The sequence below is a fragment of the Macrotis lagotis genome, chromosome 7, assembly GCF_037893015.1.
Source record: "Macrotis lagotis isolate mMagLag1 chromosome 7, bilby.v1.9.chrom.fasta, whole genome shotgun sequence".
Taxonomy (NCBI): Eukaryota; Metazoa; Chordata; class Mammalia; order Peramelemorphia; family Peramelidae; genus Macrotis; species Macrotis lagotis.
Genome location: NC_133664.1, coordinates 20625205 through 20646945, shown reverse-complemented (window position 1 = coordinate 20646945; position 21741 = coordinate 20625205). Strand labels below are relative to the sequence as shown.

General features: G+C 43.1%; 1 protein-coding gene across 6 annotated transcripts in view; it reads left to right on the top strand.

Annotated features, from left to right (window-relative positions):
- ANO10 (anoctamin 10) overlaps positions 1 to 21741 on the top strand; it is a 184198-nt gene that overhangs the window by 21530 nt on the left and 140927 nt on the right. For all 6 annotated transcript variants that reach the window (XM_074195597.1, XM_074195593.1, XM_074195594.1 and 3 more), the window contains exons 6-11: positions 1543 to 2115; positions 2812 to 2867; positions 5246 to 5320; positions 6932 to 7114; positions 10115 to 10306; positions 12740 to 12868. In XM_074195597.1, the coding sequence (XP_074051698.1) occupies positions 1543 to 2115; positions 2812 to 2867; positions 5246 to 5320; positions 6932 to 7114; positions 10115 to 10306; positions 12740 to 12868 (1208 nt within the window). The remainder of the gene's footprint in view (positions 1 to 1542; positions 2116 to 2811; positions 2868 to 5245; positions 5321 to 6931; positions 7115 to 10114; positions 10307 to 12739; positions 12869 to 21741) is intronic.

The following is a 21741-nucleotide window of genomic DNA, read 5'->3' as shown; positions in this document are numbered from 1 at the left end:
GTCCTGCCCAGGTGATTGCCCCAGAGCTATGGAGAGGGGGACAAAAGGGCCCCCTGTTTCCACACCATGCAAGAGGTCAAGGGGCTCCAGCACAGCTTTGGGACAGCTCCGCTGGTAGGCCAGCCTCTCCCTTGGGCAGGAGGGCTTTGCACATGACGCCTTCCTGGCCAGATCCAATCTCTCTGTCTCTAAAGTGGCTTACTCATTTTTCTCTTGGATTTCCTATCAGCCTAATGAGTTTTGTCTTTCTTTTTGGCAGAGTTCAGGGTGGAAAGGGAGGGGGCTTCTGGATACTCCAGCTCCTTGGCTCTGCTTTGAAGAGGTTCATTTTTAATATTGGTTTCAAAGTCTCTTTGATTAAATGGGTGAGGTTGGGTGTGCTTCATCCCTGGTCAGAACCTCTTTGTCCTGTAATTTAAGCCATGATCCAGACATGGAGATGTCCTTCTCATCTACCTTCCTTGACAGTGGTTGGCTACCTTCTCTCCAGAGTCCTCACTTTTGACAGTCATCCCACCTGGGTCCCTGAGGGCTGGGCTGTGTGCTCTTCATTCCTTTTAATAGTGATCTTTGGCTCTGGGAGTCCACCACCTTACTGGTCAAGGTCTGAGAGATGCTCTGGACAGCCCACAGACCCCCTTGTGTTAGCCTTGGGTGATCAGCGAGGGGCTGCTCGGGATCCATGAGTAGGGACCTGACTGTGCCTGTTCAGCTCTTCTTCTGTCCCTTCCTGAATGAATTCTGATGGGACTGCCTGGAGGCCTAGAAGGCCTCACCTCCTGACAGATAGCCAGCCCAGTTAGCCAATTGTTCATTGATTGATAATGGTCATTATGATATAGGCTAGAATACATTCTTTCAAGGCCTAAATCAAGACACGTCTTCAGTGCCCTGGGCCACCTGTGAAAACTATGAGGGAAAGCTGGGGTTAGACCAGGGGATTGGAAGGTGTGGGGTTTGGGGGAAAATGGAAACCCACCTTCCTCCCTACAGTGATGGGGGGGTGCAGCTCTGTAGAGGCTCACTTGCAGAGTGTAGGCTACCTGGACTGAGTGTGACCTGCCCTGTTTTTGCAGGAGGAGAGTCTGAAATGGTTCCCCCATTCCCCTGGCCAGTGAACCGAGGACCTGGGCCACGAGTCTGCTCCCTGGGCTCCCAGCCCTCTGCTCTTTCCCCCCAGGCAGGCCCAACCTGAGTTACACACAGAGCCTGGCTTCATGCGGGAGGGCGGGCACAAGGGATTTGGATCGAATGGTGCTTGAGGACCCTTCCTATGGCCTCTGATATTGAAGAGCTGGTGTTTTGAGGACGGTTTACATGGGGAGGGGTCAGGCCTTCCCACCCCTAGTACTCATGGTGGGCCTCCAGTGGAGCTCAGCAACCAACCTTGCTCATAACTTCTCTGAAAAGGGTCCAGGGGAGGTGATGGGGGGGACCCTCAGCTGGAGTGGCTTCCTTGTGTCCAAAGGTGTGAGTCAGCCTCTAGAGAGAGTCAGCCTGTGAAATGTGTGTGGTTGTCACCCCTCCCTCCTGTCCCTGCAGATACCATCCGCACCTACTTTGGAGAAACCATCGCCCTTTATTTTGCCTTCTTGGAGTACTTCACTTTTGCCTTGATCCCCATGGCAGTCATCGGACTGCCCTACTACATGTTCGACTGGGAGGACTATGACAAGTATGTGATCTTCGCCTCCTTCAACCTGATCTGGTCCACTGTCATCCTGGAGGTCTGGAAGCGTGGCTGTGCTCTGATGACCTACCGGTGGGGGACGCTGTTGATGAAGAGGCAGTTCGAGGAGCCGCGGCCAGGCTTCCACGGCGTCTTGGGTATTAATCCCATCACTGGCCGGGAAGAGCCTCTCTACTCCAGCTTCAAGAGGCAACTGCGCATCTACCTGGTCTCTCTGCCCTTCGTCTGCCTCTGCCTCTACTTCTCCCTCTATGTCATGATGATTTACTTTGATTTGGAGACGTGGGCGCAGGAAGTACACCAGGAGAGTCAATTTCCTGAGCTGACCAACCTCCTGCTCTACGTGCCCAGCATCATCTATGCCATCGTCATCGAGATCATGAACCGCCTCTACCGCTTTGCAGCTGAATTTTTAACCTCATGGGGTAAGTCTGCTCTCTTCATCTGAACTGTCCTTCGGTCCTTGGGGGAATGCAGCCTTCTGGAAGGCCATCTGGGCAATGCCCACTTCCTCAATCCTTGTGGAGGCCAATGAGGCCCATTAAGGTTTAAAAGGGAACCAATGAGCGATTCCATGTCCACCCTCTGGTGTAGCTTGGTCTGACCTGCACCCGTCCTTGGAATGCTGTGGTCATCGTAGAAGAGCAGAGATGCCCTTGGCCTCTGGCCTTCAGACCACAGCCAATGGGGAGACCCCTGGAGCTTCAATAGCAAGAAATATGGTCAAAGTGTGTTTGACTTGAGCATGTAACCTAGGACAGCGCTCCTGAGTTGGCTTCCTTGGCATCCTCTGGCTTCAGCACTCACCTAGCCACCCCAATAAAGAAATTTTTAAAATGATGATGGGGGCAGCCAGGCGGCAGCAGTGGATAGAACACAGTTCTGGAGTCAGGAGATCTGAGTTCAAATCCAGTCTTAGACACTTAATAATGACCCAGTTGTGTGACCTTGGGCAAGTCACTTAACCCCATTGCCTTAAATAAATAAAAAATTTAAGAGAAAAAAAACAAGCAATAAAATAATTGATGAAGGGTCTTGGTACCATAGTTGAGATTAGTATTATCCAAACATGGCTTTTTATCTGAGTGAAAAACATGACTATTTCTGATTACTAATTTCAGAGAATCACAGACTGGAGTCTGCCTATCAAAATCATCTAGTACTCAAGGTCTTGGTGGTATGTATGATTTTTTTCTGTGCAAATTTGTTGTTTTTAATGCCAAAAATTCATAACTTTTAGAAATGAATCATAAAGACTTATTTCCAACATTATATCCTGGTGATATTCTAAGTTAGAGAAGTAAAAATAATATAAGAAAATTCAGGTAATAGCAATGAATTTTGCTGCTATTTTTTTTTTTTTTTTTTTTTTTTTTTAGTTTTTGCAAGGTAGTGGGGTTAAGTGGCTTGCCCAAGGCCACACAGCTAGGTCATTATTAAGTGTCTGAAGTCGGATTTGAACTCAGGTCCTCCTGACTCCAGGGCCAGTGCTCTATCCACTGCACCACCTAGCCACCCCTTGCTGCTAATTCTCAATGATCCAGAAACAATGTCTCACATTTATGACTCATGCAGAATTTTAGTTCTCTTGTTGGTGACCCCTGAACCATTAGCTTCTCACTAGTAACTTTTCTAAATAATTTGATAAGGGAAGAGTTTTGTTGTTTTTTAAAAAAAAAATCTATTTACACCTAAAAGTTTAAAATCTCAGCTTATGAATGGGTTTTGTTATAAAAATGAGTCAATCTGCTTTTGGAAATTTGGAGCATATTTCCCCCCAGAAAGAACATGTTAGGGAACAGCTAGATAATGCAGTGTATGGAGAACTGGCCCTGGAGTTAGTAGCACTTGAGTTCTAATTCAGCCTCACACATTTGACACTTACTAGCTGGGTGACCCTGGGCAATTCACTTAACCCCTTGGTCCCACAAAAAACTAAAATAAAAATAAAAAAAGAGAAAGAACATTTTATAAATTATTCAATCCCAGGGTAGTCCCTCAATGCCCATTTAACCCATTCCATAATTATGTTTTGTAAATTTGCCATGAAAATTGTATAAGACAATATGGTTACAGTACTTACTAATCATTTAACCAAACAGAAAAACAACAAAATTAAGTAAAAGTCTTTTTGATTTCTCTGGAATGCTGATATTTAAGGAAAATCTGGCTTAAAAAGATGAGGAGGAGGAAAACTAGGTGGTGTAGTGGATAGAACACTGGTCTTGGAGTCAGGAGGACTGGAGTTCGAATCCAGCCTCAGACACTTGCCACTTACTAGCTGTGTGACCTTGGGCCGTTCACTTAATCCTGATTGCCATGCATCCAGGATCATCTCTAGGGCTCCTTATTCCTATCTGGCCACTGGACTCAGATAGCTCTGGCAGAGAAAGTGAGGCTAGGGGCTTAGCAGAGCAACCCCTCACTGAAATCCAATTCAAGTGTTTGCCATGGCATTACCCCCCGATGTCATGGTCTTCTTTGAGAATGAAGGACAAAGCATTATTATTAGTAATTTAACTAAACAGAAAAACAATACAATTAATTAAAAATCTTTTCAATTTATCTGGAGTGCTGATATTTATGGCAAGTCTGGCTTAACTAGTGGTTAGAGTACTGACTCTGGAGTCAGTAGGACCCAAGTTCAAATTCAGCCTAAGACACTTAATAATTACCTAGCTGTGTGACTGTGGGCAAATCATTTAACCTCATTACCTTGCAAAAACAAAACAAAACAAAAAAGATGAGGAGGTGAATAGAGATTTTCCTGACATTTGTGCCTCTTCTCAGGGATGCTGCCGCCCTTTCACTTACAAGTCATAATTAAAGATACCTAAACTTTTTTTTTTTGACTGACAAAGGTAATGTGGAGAAGAGAAGAGACACTCTCCTAAGGTAACTTGAGTCAGCAAAAAAAGAGGGCAGGGAAGAAACCACTGAAAGAAAGAAGAGATATCTGTGTGAGAAAGAGATCCTGGAGTAGAATTAGCTCAGCTGAATTTGGTGAAAGACAGGGACTGCTTCCAGTTCTATTTTTTTTGCAAGGCATTGGGGTTAAGTGACTTACCTAAGGCTCCACAGCTAAGTCAGTATTAAGTGTCTGAGATTGGAATTGAACTCAGACCCTCCTGACTAAAGAGCCAGTGCTTTATCTACTGTACCACCTAGCTACCTGTCCTGGTTCTTCTAAAGGAAAGTGAAGGAAGTCAAAGTCATAGGGAAGAAGATTTCTCCTATCAGCCCCCATATAGTACCCACAGTGACGGAACAGTGGTGCTTAATAGGTGTTTAATATTGGCATAGAGCAGGTGCTTCAGATATTAGATAAGTCATCAACGTCTCCTTCAGGGAGAAAGGCAGAGAGATGGATCCGAAGGGAAACAGGAAGCAGCAAAGGGAAAGTCACAAAAGAGATGGGAAAGTTCCAAATGGCTTTTAAAACTCCTTTTAAAAGAAAATACTTTGTCTTTTTGAAATATAGCTGAATTTGTCACTTAATTTTGAAAATACTTTAATGTTTTATTCTTGCAATCACTTTGAATTTTTTTTTGACAGTTCAATTTCCTAAATTGTTTTGCGTCCCTCTTCTACATTGCCTTTGTGTTGAAAGATATGAAACTTTTGCGACAGGTGAGTATGAAGAATACAAATTAGTTTTATGGTCGAATAATGTATCTAGAGAGTCAGCCTTGAGAAGGCATGGCCTGGGTTCAAATTCCTCCTTGACCACATCCTGCCTTATGAATATGGGCATGTCTGTAACTTCCCAGGCTCTGTTTAATCCTCTATGACTCTGGGTTACTGAGGGCTTGTCAGTCTGCAGTGATGGAGAAAGTCTTTATACCAAGAGTTTCCTTGAAAGCAGAGGGCTAGATAGGAAGTCACTTCCTAAAACAAGGAGGAGGAAGGGCATTGGGTCTCATTGTCAGTTGAAACTCAAAGCAGGGTCAGTGGAAGAATTTAAGAATTCTCCAGAAAGACTCACAGAAGGCATAGAGCACATCTGGCAAGATAGGCCTGGGCCACAAGTCTGGAATAGGGAAATCCTGGTTGGCAGCCTATCTCTCTGCCTTCATCTCTCTCATGATCTGGGTCCAGGATGAAGTCACTGAGGTGAAAGGGTGCCCTTGTCTACTAGGCTCTCCCCAAATCCGGCGGCCTGGTGTCCAGGCCATGTCAGTTCCCCATTTTCAGGCCTTCCCTTACTGAGCCCGTGAGACCAGAGACCCAGGCCCTGGCCTTAGCTCTCTGCTTAGTTTGGAAGGTCTGCCGTGGCAGATTCACAGAACCTTGAAGGGAAAAGAAAATGGAGAGAAGGGGCCTTTCCTCAATAACGAGTTGTATTCGTTAGTGCCTTGAGATTAATTTTTAGGGAAAGGTTTGTCAGAACCCAAGTTTCTTTTTTTTTTTTTAATGGGATGCAGCCAAGGCAGTTTTTTAAATTTTTTTTTCCTTTTAAAGATTTTATTTATTTTGAGTTTTACAATTTTTTCCCTAATCTTGCTTCTCTCCCCACCCCCACAGAAGTCATCTGTTAGTCTTTACATTGTTTCCATGGTATACATTCATCCAAATTGAATATGATGAGAGAGAAATCATATCCTTAAGGAAGAAACATAAAGTATAAGAGATAGCAAGATCAGACAATAAGATAGCAGTTTTTTCCCCTAAATTAAAGGTAATAGTCCTTGGTCTTTGTTCAAACTCCACAATTTTTCTCTGGATACAGATGGCATTCTCCATCGCAGACAGTCCCAAATTGTCCCTGATTGTTGCACTGATGGAATGATCAAGTCCATCCAGGTTGATTGTCACCCCCATGTTGTTGTTAGGGTGGACAGTGTTCTTCTGGTTCTGCTCGTCTCGCTCAGCATCAGTTCATGCAGATCCCTCCAGGCTTCCCTGGATTCCCATCCCTCCTGGTTTCTAGAACAATAGTGTTCCATGACATACATAGACCACAGTTTGCTAAGCCATTCCCCAGTTGAAGGACATTTACTTGATTTCCAATTCTTTGCCACCACAAACAGGGCTGCTATGAATATTTTTGTCCAAGTGATGTTTTTACCCTTTTTCATCATCTCTTCAGGGTATAGACCAGTAGTGGTATTACTGGATTAAAGGGTAATGCTCATTTTTGTTGCCCTTTGGGTGTAGTTTCAAATTTCTTTCCAGAATGGTTGGATGTGTCTCACTTGTTGTTGTACCCTCGCTCAACTTTCATTGTTTGTTCTTCTTTAGAGCCTGGCTACTCTGCTGATTACTTCTCAGATTCTGAACCAGATTGTAGAAACCTTTCTTCCTTATTGGCTTCAAAAGAAGTATGACTTACGGGTGAAGAAAAGGATGCAGGCTTTAAAAGCAGATGTGGATGTTACTCTGTATGAACAAATCATTCTGGAAAAAGAAAAAGGAACTTACCTGGTGAGTCTAAATGGGTCTTATCTGTTGGCAGGGCTGAGATTTCTGGGAGCTGAAACACATTGATTAAGTGCCTCTAATCAAGACATTGAAATAGGCAATAGCACTATTCTGTGACTACCTGTCAGGGTTCCCCAGCTTACCCTCTTCCCTAAAAGGAACCACTTTAAAGCTAACAGCTTGGGGATACACTGGATAGAGCATCAGACTTGGAGTCAGGAAGACTCATCTTCTGAAGTTAAAATCTGTGAGCAAGTCACTTCACCATGTTGACCTCAGTTTTCTTATTTATAGAGGAGAAGAAAATGGCCAAACCATTCTGGTATCTTTTCCAAGAAAACCCCAAAGGGATCCCGAAAAGTCAGATACCACTGAAAACAACTATGCCACCACAAAAGCATATACCAAAAATCTGAAAACTTTGCAGATCTTGATGAAATTATAGCTGTTACCCCTAAAGGGGAGACAGATGAGCAAGTGAGAGAAGGCGCTCTGATGGTCAGGCAGGACCTTTTGAGTGATGGATTAAGAAAGATTATATTGGAATTGGGACTTATTTGGAGTTTATTTCTTAACTTAGAGGTCATAGCACTGATGGTGCTAGAAAATCCTTCCTGTCTTCTAGACTGGCTTGTAAGCCAGACATCATCCTTGCTTTCTTTAATGAACTACAAACTGATAAGTCTAGAATATTGAGGTTGCTTGTGGTTAGGACAACTTTATGGTTAATAGAACTGTCAGCCAGCCAATAAACATATATTAAGCACTTTCAGTATACCAAGAATGCCAATATTGTTATGGACAAAATCTCTCTTCCTTGATTTCATATGGTAAATCTTACCATAATGTAGAGATTATAAAGGCAAAAACAGGTTTTATAACGCTTTAGCACAAGTCCAGAAGGCCAAAAAGTAACCCTCAATATGGCTTGGAATTTCTGACAAGTTTTTACAGAGAAATAAATCTTTACATATTTCAACATCATACCTTCTTTTAGACTATAAAAGTTTGAAGGCAATCTATAAGCCCATGATCCTTTCATAAGAGCTGAACAGACTTCATTCAACAGAATCATGATCTCATAAAGAAAACAAACCTAGTTGACCAGACTCTAGAGATGAACTTGAGCAAGGTTCAGGTGAAACCCTCTTTAGAGGGTTCACCGTGTGCTGATTGAGGAGGAAGGATTTGTCTGTCCCAGGGGAGCCAAAGAGCCAGGGACACTTGGGATCATTTCTCAAATGAGGCAAGTCAGATGACTTTTTGGGCAGCCCCGACTTCCTTTTCGGCTTATCTGAGGAACTTCAGAGATCTTAAGCACATTTTCACATCCCATGGGGGGTGAAAAGCTCTTCACTCTTCCTCCCCTAAGCAATAATAAAAATTAATAAAAGGGAATCAAACTATGAATAATAAAATGAAAAATAGACAATTTGTATCTTTTGGGAACATTCAGCTTGAAGGGGGAAGACAGCCCAAAGGGGGTGGGGGGGTGGACGAAAGGGATCACTTTGTGGGGCAGGAGGAGCAGGTGCGGAGGAGGGCAGTCTGCGTGGCACCTTCCTTAAATGGAAGTTCTGGAAGGAGCTCTTCAGCTTCCCTCCCCACCCCTTTGGCAGGGCAGTGGTCACTGAGGAGGTGGAGTTCTCTTCCAGGATGAAAGTGTTCCTGGGGCAGGAAGAAGGACAGAGGAGGGCAGCTGGGCAGGGGATGAAGAAGGGTCTGCCTTGTTTAGGGAGAAAACTATCTGTTGAAAGTAGACTGAGCTCCTCCCAAAGGTCACTGACCTGATAACCTAATCTAATGATCTTTGCTCAGTGTTTTTTTTTTTGGGGGGGGGGGTTGGTTTATTTGTTTGTTTTGTTTTTTCAATGTGGTCCTGATGTGGACAGTTTCTCACCATTCCCCTGAAAGTAATTCCCCCAGACTGACTTTACTCCGCATGCTGAGTCCAGACCTGGGCCACTCTGATTTCTACTGATTACATTCTGCTTCAGTGAAAAAATACTTCTAGATGTGTCTCTCTGCACAACTGATCAAAAGTGACCCAAAAGCTTGGACGGCTTTTAAACCACCCTAGGGGGAGAGAGAGAGAGAGAGAGAGAGAGAGAGAGAGAGAGAGAGAGAGAGAGAGAGAGAGAGAGAGAGAGAGAAACTGAATTAGCCAGAGAGAAAGTGTAAAGAGGTGAGGGTCCCAGCCAGATTTTTCTGCCTGGCGGCTACTTCCTCCAAAGTGGCCAGTATGCCATCTATAATTATTAACTGAACTTTAGAAGATTTCTTTTGTTTTTACCTTATAATCCTTTCCTCTTCACCCCCCCCCCCCCGCCCCGGCTTTCTGGCTCCTTCAGTGATTTTTCCCCTTCTCAAACCTGCCTTCTTAAAGGGGTATCTTGTGTGTTCCTTCCCCTTCTGAATCATTTTACATAGTTTTGAACAGCCCCACCCCCCATTCCTTGCATATAAATGAGATCAAATGGACCAAACCAAAGATTTAAAATCCAATTACAGAAAGGTTTCTTCATATTATGTCGTCTTCTCTCTCTGTCACATCTCCCCTTCCTGGCACTCCTCTTTTTCTGTCTTTTCTCTCCTTTTTGTTTTCTGGCTTTCTGATCACCTTCCTGAAAGGAGGTGATTGGGGATGGGGGGTAGTGGTGCACATGAGGCCAGAGATTTTTTCAAATCACTAAAATTGTGGGGATACAACAGAAGGCCATCACTTGTTAGCCGTAATTCTGGGTCATTTACTTTCTCTTTGAAGTGAATATATGAAAAACAAGGAAAGAAACTTAAAACCCTTTTCATTTTTGGTTCTGGAGCTGAGTTTTTTGTAGCCTAAATTTGCATTTGTTTCTCACTTCAAACAAATTGTTGGAGGTGGAGGAACTGGGAGACTGTCAGTGGAGATACATGTCCTGAATAGTATTAATGATTCTGTTTTTTGTGAGTTGTCCATAACTGAGTAATGTACTGTTTTCTTTATGTGACTTTCTTTTTCAGGGTACCTTTGATGATTACTTGGAGCTATTCTTACAGTTTGGATATGTGAGTCTTTTCTCATGTGTCTATCCATTAGCAGCTGCCTTTGCCGTTCTCAACAACTTTTCTGAAATTAATTCAGACGCCTTAAAAATGTGCAAGATTTTCAAGCGGCCATTTGCAGAACCTTCAGCAAGTATTGGTGTCTGGCAGGTAATCTGGTTTTCTCCCTTGGGAATTTTCTGGTTTTTTTTTTAAAGAGTAAAGATAGAAGAGATCTGGGTTCTAGTCATGCTTTCCTTTCAGCTTGTTGAATGGCCTTCATTAAATCATTTCTCTTGCTAGGCCTCAGTTTTCCCATCTGTCTTAGTGAAATAGTTGACTTCTTAGGTCCCTCCTAGTCCTTCTATTCTGAGGCCATGGTTCATGGCATGTCTTCAGTATACATAGAATTCTGTCCAAGGCTTCTTCCTGGACTTTAATGGTCAGGATCTTGTCTCCTAGGCCTGGCCAAGGGTGGTGAGACAGGGTTTCCCTAGTAACTGCAACACCTTGTGTTTCTAGCCCTTTTCCCACAATAGCCCCCTCAGGGGGTGGTGCAAGTGGTGCCAGCCCTGGTGTTGAGATGTGGAGGTGAGGGGACGTTAAATGAATGAAATCACAGGGATGTTATGGAGGCACTGGGGCTGGACCCAAGAAGAAAGAGATATATCTTCAGGGGTTTTTTAAAAACCTTTCCTACTTTGTTGCAGACCAAGATGAGCCCAGATCTTTAGACCCCCAAGTCCAAGGCACTCATTACTCAGGAATGAGGAGAGAAAGGCAGCCAAGATCCAGAGATCCCCATGGGGTGCCCTTGGAGAAGGAATCCCTTCCCTCTTTCTTTCTCTCTCTGCCCCTCCCTTCTTTTCTCTTCTTCTCCTCTGTATCCTTGCCTTCTTCCTCCCACCCATACAGGGTTATTGTCTAGGATTGCTGTTTTCTGCCTTGCTATCTACTCTCCAGGTGGACTGCCCTAATCTTCTTTAATATGGCAGAAACTTAAACTAAAGATTTTGTGATGGATTTATAAAGTTTAGAAAATGTTGAAAGCTGGTCAAAACATTGAGTGATTGTTGAAGTCAATCATCATGGTTGAACTACTTTTAAAGGTTATATTTGATTTTAGTCATGATAGACTTTCTCCAAGGAGAACCTCCAGAGTGCTTGCTAGGGATCCCAGCATCACCGTCCTTAGGTTTAACTGCCCTTTTATATGGACCTAGACCAGATAGGTAAGTGACCAGTGGAGGAGCTCATCGTCCAGTGGTGGTAGAGGGAAGGAGACAAGGCAGGTAGGCACACTTCTGTCTTGGACCACACTGCTCTCCTCTTGGGCCCACCCAGAATCTCCCAATTTGTGTGTTGGTGAGGTCAAAGCCCTTTTTTATAATGAGAGAATCCTTCCCGTTTGTCCAACATAGCTGGGGAGCAGTGATGGTGCTCATCCCTCCTTTTCAGTGCTGTCTCCCATCATTCTGACCTATGAGACCCTAGTCTTTTTCCCCTAGTGCCTTCTCCACCTCTCCCATGATGCCAGATGCTCTTGGAGGAGATTACAAAACTTACCATTGAATCCACTGCAGTTTCATTCTTACAGAGGTAGAAACTTTTATTCCTTCAGGATCTTTCCTTCATCCATTTTGCATTTTTCCTTTCCTATCTCAGAGGAACAGGTGGCCCTTCTCCTGACTCCTTCTGTGAGGACTATTTGCAAAAAATAAAAATGTATTTGAAATCTCATCTACTGCCTCCAGTTGAATGACAAACCCCTTATCTCATACCAAATGAGAAAACATGTAAAGCGCCTTACAAACCTTAATTAACTGTACACATGTTGGTTCTCTCAGTTGGCACATTGGCTTTTGAGATACGTGGGGATCCATATCCCAGTAACAACACATTGGACCAAGATGACATTTCTTATTCAGATCTTCACCTGCCTGGGTTTTAGACTCAGCTTTTCCCACTGACTTATTGTATGACTTTGGACAGTCATTCAGCCTTCCTTGTTCCCAGTTCTCTATATGTTTGAGGTCAGGTCTTCTTTCAGAGATATATATATATATATATATATATATATATATATATATATATATATATCAACAAAATAATGTATTCCAACAGATGGAATATTGAAGCAGTGGAGAATCCAGGTGTCTTCTGTTAATCTAAACACTAAGCAGATTTGCACAATTAGGTAAAACATCACTCTTCTCACTATGATTTCTTTTTCAGAAAATATAGTAAGTTTTTATAACCTATGTCCTGCAGTGAATATGTGATGAGTTTTTTATTTTTATTTTAAAATAAACTAATGAATATTTAATATTTTTCAGTTTTAGTTTCATATCAGCCCTTGAAAACAATATGAAGTCCTCAATAATTTTTAAGAGTGTGAGGAATCCTGAGTCTGAAAAGTTTGAGAATTACTAATATAGGAAAAAGCATTTTTAAAAAAACTCTTGTTTTCAGAATAGAAAAATTTTGTTGTAGCTCCCCTATCCACCTCTCCATCCCCATGTCATAGCAAGAAAAGAGGAAGAAGTAGGAGGGACTAGATAAAGAAAGATATTTGTTATTCATATGACCTTTTTTCCCTTTTAGTTGGCTTTTGAGACCATGAGCGTCATATCAGTGGTTACCAACTGTGCGCTGATTGGAATGTCTCCACAATTAAATGCGGTTTTCCCAGATTCCAAAACGGACCTTATTTTGATTGTGGTAGCAGTGGAGGTAAGTGAATCCTCTAACCATGTGTTGGGGAGATTGAGTATTTAAAACAATGGTGGTGCTGCTGCTGCTGCTGCTGGCGGTCTGTCTTCCTGCCTGTTGCTGGTTGCCTAGATTCACTTTCTTGATTTTCCATGTCAGAAAGCACAGGGACACAGTTAGGGACTAAGGAAAGTAGGTCTTTGGTCCTTTCCCAGTAACTTAGTCAAAGAGAGACATGGAAATGGACCTTGTTTACTGGGGAATAGATCAAAGTTGAATTGAAGTAGAGGTTCATTGTGAGGGGGATGGATGTGACATGTGTGCATTTGTGAGTCTCCATGTATGTGATATCTGTTTACCTGAGTGTATGATTTCTAATCTTTAAGTCATTTATAATTAAACATACCTAACGATTTGATTTGATCATTTTATTTTCTCTTTAGCAAATAGGTACTGAATAAATGCTTTTAGTTAATTTATTTTTCAGTTCTCAATTGTTACAGATGGGAATTTGTTTATTTCTGTGCTTTATAAGTATAATATTGTGTTTGTAAAATTTAAACAGTGTTAGATACAAGTAATGTATTTAACATTTATTTTTCCTTTGAGTCATAGTCTTTGAGCTGCCTAGGCTCAAAGACTGCCCAGCAGTCTTAGGCTTTGGGGAATTTTTTAGCCTGGAATTTTTGCTCTAACCTCATTTTGAAAAGGGTTTCTTGTCAGATTTGCCTTTTCCCCTCCATAATCCCATCCATTTAAATATTGAAGTCTGTATTATCACACACCTTTCAGTTAGTCTGTTCTTTTGTGTTTGATAATCATGATGGGATGCATACATATCCATTTTTCTTTCATGGTTTGGGTCCTCTCATTAAGGAAGTGTATCTTCCAGTATATTCCATAGATTTCAAGCAGGACTTGGTTTGAATGGTCCAATCAGGTCTCAAGTGCACACCTGTGGCTTCCAAGCAAAGGGGGCTGATGAGCTGCCAGAAGCAGGGGATGAACTTAACAGGCGTGTGGTAGTGGACTTTCAAAACCCTTGCAGGCTTTCCTGTTACTATTCCCTCCCTGGAAACTGTAATTGGGATAGATGCTCCTACAAGAAAAAGGGTTGGTGAAGAGGCGACAAGGAAGGACAGCTGTCAAGAATAACAGGTATATAACTTGCACACTCTTCCAAATCCTAGGAAGCAATATAGTTATCATACCCATTTCACAGAAAATGAGACTCTAAGTCATGGGTATCCAGGCATTTAGCTATTCTTGGCTACATCACCCAAGAAAAACTTGTTAAGGACCACATATACAATGTATTTTTTTAAAATTTAAGACAATGGGGTTAAGTGACTTGCCCAAGGTCACACAGCTAGGTAATTATTAAATATCTGAGGTTGGATTTGAACTCGGGCCCTCCTGACTCCAAGGCCACTGTGCCACCTAGCTACCCCAACCTATAGAATTTAACATTTATTTATTTATGACTACAGCCATATTACCAATGAGTACAATAATAAAATGGTTACATTGTTAAATGTAACAATGTATAATAATAAAAATTTACTTTTTAAAAAAATAGGAATGTGCCATTTTTAACTTGAACACTGAGCCTGCTTTTTCAATACCAGGGCATCTATATCTGGTTTGATAGAAGTTGTAGCATGAGGAGAATATTTTCAAGATACTTACCTAAAATGTTTGTTCTTTTTTTGCTTTTTGTATGCTTCATATGAGAAAAAAGTTGCTCACAAATATATGTACTCCCCAAAAGAGATATCATGAACTGGGCATGTTCGTGAAAAGTCAGATATATTTCTTTAGGCAGGTATAACTTATAAAAGTCCACTAAAGACACTTGAATAAATTTTTCTTTAAGTAGCATATTTGATTGCAGCTCTAGACATTCTATTTACAAGGTTGCAGGCAACCTATTGATGTCAACAAAGAATGGAGTAGCAAATATACTGATTTGCAATTGAAGTTTTTTAAAAATCTTGAAATCTGTTCTCAAAGTCCTGTGACAAAATAGAAGTTAATGTTGTATATAATAAAGTTGCCTGTTGCCGTTATAATGAGCCGGAAAACATCTTAAAATAAAGATCCTAATTCCTGTAGGCATAGCCTTTGTTAAAAAGAAAAATGAACAGACAAACCCAAAACAACTCCTTTGGTTTGTGAGACCCCAAAATGTTAATTCCATGAAAAGCTGAGATATGTTAGTTAAGGGTGTGTGTCTTGCTGGTGTATGATGTCACAAGGTGGCTAGTTCCCTTCTTTTTCCAGTTATGATGGGGGCTGCATGAATGGGCTTTTTGGCCGCAGGGGGCCCAGGGCCTTGAGTTGTACTCACTGGCTCTAAGAGGTTCAGAGAACCACCACAGAGTTGATGATAGCTGCGGCAACCCCCAAGAGCATCTTTGCTCTGAGTGGTGTGTGCTGCCCCTGGAGGCTGCTAGAACAAGACTCTGAGAAAAGGGACAGAATAGGGGAGGACCAGAAAAGGTGGATGTTTACAGGTAGAAATGGCAGGCTCAGCTGAGAGGATCCTAAGGGTCAAGGGACTTGGGGTATATTATGAGTGGCAGAAGATGGATCACTGGAAAGGAAGAGATTGAAGATGGGAAGGAGAATGAGTGACAGGGCTTCCTCTCAGAGGTCACAGGATGGAATGGAGCTGAAGGCTAGGACAGAAGGAGGTCCTGGCAAGGAGGAGGTCCAACTCTTGGTCAGTGTTTCAGAGAGAGTGAAGATGGGTAACAATGAAGGGGGATTCTGAGGTGGAGACCAGGAGAGATGAGAACCCAGTGTTGTCTGCAAAGAAGCCAGGGAGACATGGGAGGGAGGAGATGGACAAGGGAAGAGTCAGAGGCCCCCCCCCCCCATGCTGGGGCCAAGTTTTGGGGAGCTGACTCTCGCCACTCTGGATCCTGATGCCACTAGATTTTTTTTTCATTTTAGAAAGGTTTTATTTATTTTAAGTTTTACAATTTTCCCCCCATCCTGCTTCCCTCCCCCACCCCACCCCTCACCCCCAGAAGGCAGTCTGTTAGTCTTTACATCATTCCCATAGTAAGCATTGATCTAAGTTGGATATGATAAGAGAGAAATCATATCCTTAAGGAAGAAAAATGGTATGAGATATAGCAGAATTAGATAATAAGACAACTTTTTTTTTTAATTAAGACTATTGTCTTTGTTCCACAGTTGTTTCTCTGGATACAGATGGTATTCTCGATCGCAGACAGCCCCAAATTGTCCCTGATTGCTGCCCTGTTGGTTTGAGCATGATGACACATGATCATCACTCCCATGTTGCTGTTAGGGTGTACAGGGCTTTTCTGGTTCTGCTTATCTCATTCAGCATCAATTCATGCAAATCTCTCCAGGCTTCCCTGAATTCCCGTCCCTCCTGACTCCATCTGTTTTGGCTGCACCTGTCTTTTTTTAGTTTTTTCAAGGCAAATGGGGTTAAGTGGCTTGCTTAAGGCCACAGAGCTAGATAATTATTACATGTCTGAGGCCAGATTTGAACTCAGGTACTCCTGATTCCAGGGCCAGTGCTCTATCCACTGGGCCACCTATCTGCCCCTGCACCTGTCTTAAGAGAAAATTCCAGTCTATCAGAATTGGAGAGGACTACTGAAGTAGCAACAATAAAGGGTCTTTTATCAAGGCAAGGGGATTGCAATTCAGGCCACCCCACTAGTGTCCCTGGGGGGGGGGGCAGGGTCTGAGTGCCTTTTAGCTGAGGAGTCCCTTGGATGGCACAGCCTCCTGGGAACTGTTAGTTAAGTGGTTTTGCTTCATAACCTGCAGGACCCTAGAGAAGTCTGGTAACTTCTGTGGTGTCAAGAGTCCTCTTCACTGGTTGTGACTGCCCTCCAAGGTCTGCCCATCATCATAGCATTCAATACCGGCACAATGTAGAAAGTCCAGATGGTTGTAGAGTGACCCACCATTGCCTTGATTAAGTAGCGGGGCCAGGGTTCCTGGTCTTGACTAGTCGCTTTCCTCATTTATAATGGGGAGTGGGCAGGTGAGAGGATCTCTGAAGGGCCTCTCTTATTTTAAATGCCCAATGAATACCCAACAATAATAAGGCAGTAAATTGAATCGCATTCAAGATTAGAGGTGGTGCTGGTGGTGCACTCAGGAGAGTTGGCCTAGGCAGCTCACCTCTATAGCCAGAACTTGAGCAAGCCACTGAACCCCTGAGAGCCTCAGGAGCTCATAATTCCTTAAGTGCCTAGCTCATGTCCTGGGGCTCAGGTGGGAGGAGGCATCCCTCTGATCTTTAACTATGACTGTATCTATCTAGAATATGGACATAAGGGTGTGTCTCTGTAGAGACATACATAATAATGTCCACACATGCATGCGTGTGTGTGTGTGTGTGTGTGTGTGTGTGTGTGTGTGTGTGTGTGTGATGAGACATTTGCAAGCCTTAATACTACATGTAAATAGCAATGATTATAATTATGGTCTAAAAATTCTCTTTCACGGTATTCTACACATTTGACGATATCTGGCACAAGTATTTTATTTTATCTTCTCATTCAAATTAGCCCTGATATTCATACCATTTCACTGTCATCCAGAACCACAGAAAGCCGAGGTTTCTAATTGTTCTGTGGTATTGCCGTTTCAATCCCTGTTGCCATGGAAGCGAGTGATGGATGGATGGATCAATAGAAATGGGCCAAGTTATTTCAAATAATCCATTTCAGTGCTTAGAAAAGTCTTATTAAAGATACACTTTCTTACCAAGATCTCCCATTCCATTGGCATGGGTGCTCCTCACCCAGCTATTGATGGACTGCAGCCTCATCATCACCTAGATTATAGGAGAGACAGCCTTCCTCCACCCACTAACCTTCTACAGTATTTAATGGAAAACTCAGCTAGTGATGCTGTGGTGATTTGGAAAGAAAAAAGACATGCCATCTCACAAGAACAGTCACCTTTTGGGTACTTGGGGCATCAAGGAACTATTCTGTTTCTCTTCATTATTGAGTCATTTGGCTTCTTTTCCATCTTAACCTGTGCATTCATACTTGGGTGTATAGCAGTGTACCTGGATCCCAAGGCTCACTTCTGGGTCTCGGCTTCCATGGGAGTTCTTTCTCTCCCAACCGGACTGGTCCTCGCCTCGGTCTCTGCACCCTCACATCTTATGGTTTGACTCAGCCTAGACCACGGCCCTCATTTCTCCTTCTGTTCAGTCTCTTAGTGTATCTAGACATGTTGTCTCCACTTCAGGCTGCAGCTCCATGTTGAAGATAGGAAGCGTGGAGGTCAAGGTTGCTCCTGACCTCTACTTGCCAGGTGATCATCCTCCCTTAACCAGTCACTCTCTGAGGAAAGCCTAGGGCAAGAGCAGACAATGGGAAGACTTCAAGTCAACATGTTTTCCCTGAGTATGGACTCTTCCATTCAGCAGTTAGCATTGGGGCCAATGAGATGAAATTCAAACAGTCTTTGCTCTCTCGTGGCTTGCCTTCTTGGAGGGCAGGCAGGACTTCTTGGCTTCTGGGTGTCATGATCCTCTGGCCTCTCCTCAGAAAAACGTTTTGTGACCTGTTATTCATAATGGAAGGAAATCCTAGAATTTCAATTGGAGCTAAGATTCTTAAATTTTTCAGTGTCATAGACCCTTTGGATAGTCAGTCTGGTGAAACCTCTGGATCCTTCCACAGGCTAATATTTTTAAATACATAAAAGTCAAATTCATAGAAAAAGGAAACCAATTATATTGAAATGCAAATTAAAAAAATTAATAACAGAAAACAAGTTCAAGGGCACCTGGTTCCCTACAGAGATAGGTCATTCTGAACTTGGCTAAGTAGAAGGTGATCTGAGGAAGAATAAAGTACTAACTACTGAAAAGATCCACAGTAACCCCCCATTTGTGTCATCTGTGCATCTGAGTCACAGCCTTTGAAAGCTAGAGGCTACGTGTGAGGTTTCACCTCATATATTTATTAATAATTCTTTTGGTAGGATGTTCTGTTTGATTGGGGTCATTGGTGACCATTAGTAGTTCATTAAAATCTATTTTAATTTTGCAGTTCTATAATCCATGTCAAGGCTCTGTGTCTAAGCAAGGGATGAAGCTTTTCATCAGATAGCACAATAAGACTTGAGGGTAGGGTCCCCAGAATCAACATTCTTATCCAGGTATCTAGGTGAGCTCATCAGCATCATTTTTACCTCCAGCTTCTCTTTTCACCTGCATGTTCCCCTTTCCTCTTCCCTCTGGCCCTGGAGGGTGAGGTGCCCCGCTGTTTTCTGGGGTCTTCTCCTCCAATTGAATGTACTTTCTTCAGCCCCTCTGTGGTTCATGGTCTGCCTTTTACCCCTTACAAGAGGCCAGAGCCTATAGCTTGTCTCCCAGAGATCACCTCCTTGTGGGGGATGTTTGTCTCCCCAGCTCCTTGGAACCCTTCCCTGGGCTGAATGAGAGGTAGTGCTAAACATGAAGTCAAGAAGATCTGGGTTTGAATCCTGCCCCATGGACCTGGTGGCTTCATAACCCTGGGCCTCATGGCCGCATCCATATCATTCTGCCAGTGCTACCTCTTGGGCCAGACTGTCAGTAGGCTCCAAGGCAGATCTTAAAGCAGCATCTAGGTGGGAGTGAGTCTTGTTATTGTTGGAAATTGAAATTCATCCATTGTGGAACTGGACTTCACTTCTCACCTGCCTCTTCACTTTGATGTTCCTCGGGATGGCACTGCCATTTTCCCAGCCCCTTCCCCCATATACTTCTGTGTCTCCTCCCTTAATTTCTCCCCTACTTCATAAACCCCTTGTCTCCTGATGCCCATCTGATCAAGTCAAGACCCCTCCTCCTGCCTTTGGTCTTTGAGCCCATCCTCCCCTGGCCCTTCCTCCTCCTCCAGGCAGACCACCCAGCTCACTGCTCCCCCTCCAGGATTCTCCTTATCCCCCTTCTCTGGCAGTGCCCTGGGTCTGCCAGGCCGGGACATCACCTCCTTGAAGCCTTTGACAGGGCCCACCCCCTCCCTGCCTATCTTCTTTCGGCCTCAGATTTAGTCTGCCCATATTCCTGGTGATAGGTTGGGGCGCAAGGTCCTTGGGAACAGAGGTTCTGGCCCTTTTTGTCTTTGTGTCTCTGGCACAGAGTAGGTGCCCACAGGGTCAAGAATCGATGCAGGTGGGAAGGCTGAGATGGTTTGTCTTGGTGCACTGGGAGCCATAGAATACACTGCTTAGAGGAGATGCTTATTAATCCATGTTTCTTGGGTCCTATGTTTTCCTTTTTAAAATGTACCTTTAACCCGTGACAAAGTTGAGAACTTGAATAATAAAGAAATAAAAAAAAAATCATTAAAAAGATAAGAAAATAGGACTTGTTTGATCAGGCTGAGGCCGTTAGAATTATTGAGTCTGTGGAAAAGACAGATTACTTACTAGAAATCTTGAAGGAGATGCTGTGCTAGCTTCTGCAGAGTGGAGTCTGCTCACGTGACAACCCCCCTCACTGCTTCTTCTTCTCTGTAACCACTGATGGGAAAAGCTAAACGTAATGTCTGAAAGGCTTTAGCTTCAGCAGAGGGGAGAGGGGTGAGCTCCCGGGCTGGGAGTGGAGAAAGCCCCGGCCATGGAAAGGAGGGCTTGGACACCTCTGGACACCCACCAGTCCCTGCCACCTTCCTGGGGGGGGGGGTATCGCTCTTCAGGAAATGGATTGCAGAGATATCCAGTGTTAGATTTTAGGTTGTAAATGACATGTTGTCATTGAAATTAGACAGTGTAGGGTACATTTTTATTTTAATTAAAAACATTGAGGCACTGTTTTTTGACTGAATGAACCCTTCCCATCACATGCAGATGTTTACCAGCAGAAGGGAGGGCTGTTTTCTGATTTCCTGGGGCTACAAGTTTAAGAGTTTGTGGCCTTTCCACCTGGACATTATTTGCCCTGGTGTCATCTTCAGGTATGAAGAGCCTTCTTTGGAGGGCCATACAGTTCTATGAGCCTCTATCCAGGGTCTTTTAAATGCAGCTTGAAAGGAAGTTTGGTTCCCTTTGAACATTTGAAATTAGCCCTCTGGTACTTTTCCTTCCCTCATCTTTCTGGTGAAAGAGTTCAATAATAAATGAAATGCATTTCAAGTTCTCTTCACTGTTTGATATGCATGCATGACTCTTTTTAGTATAAGGTGAAATTTAATAAAAATGTCAGGAAAAGAATAAGACTGATTGTGGGTATTCTTGCCTTAAATTGCATCTGTAGGCTGTAAGTATTAATCTTAGTTTGATTTGGGTGGGAAACAATTATATAAAGAGTGATCGGATCTTTTTATAGATTTGCTCCCCCCTTCTGAACAATTAGTTCTATGTCCCAGGAAGTCTTTTTGGGCCAACAGATTGTGGCCATTTTTGAGGCTTAGGACAGAATCCTAAGGAACCATCCCATTGAGCAATCAAGCCATTGAGGACAGAGGCCTTCTGAGTGGCATGGCAATGCTTCCCTAGATCAAGGATTTCCTTGTGTCACTCTGGACAAGTCAATTCAATGCCCTCTTCCAGCCCTTCCAGGTCCAAATCTATGCACCAGGTAACTAACTCAGCAAGGTTTGATTTGCCTGGGTTAGATTTTCCTAGAATCTAAAGAATTCCTCTCCTTGAACCATCTCTTACCTACAGAAATGAGGCAGGTCATATTTAAGCATATTACTACTTTCTTCTAGCACAAAGTCAGATGGACTTTTATTTGGGGGTTACAGTACTGTGCACTTTGAAATCTAAAATTTCTTATCTTATCCCCCAAGAGAGCTGCCTGAGGGACCACCCACCCCTGGAGTTATTGAGATCATCCTTTGCTATCCAACTGTACCATCCAATCTCTCCTCCCAGATTTGCATATT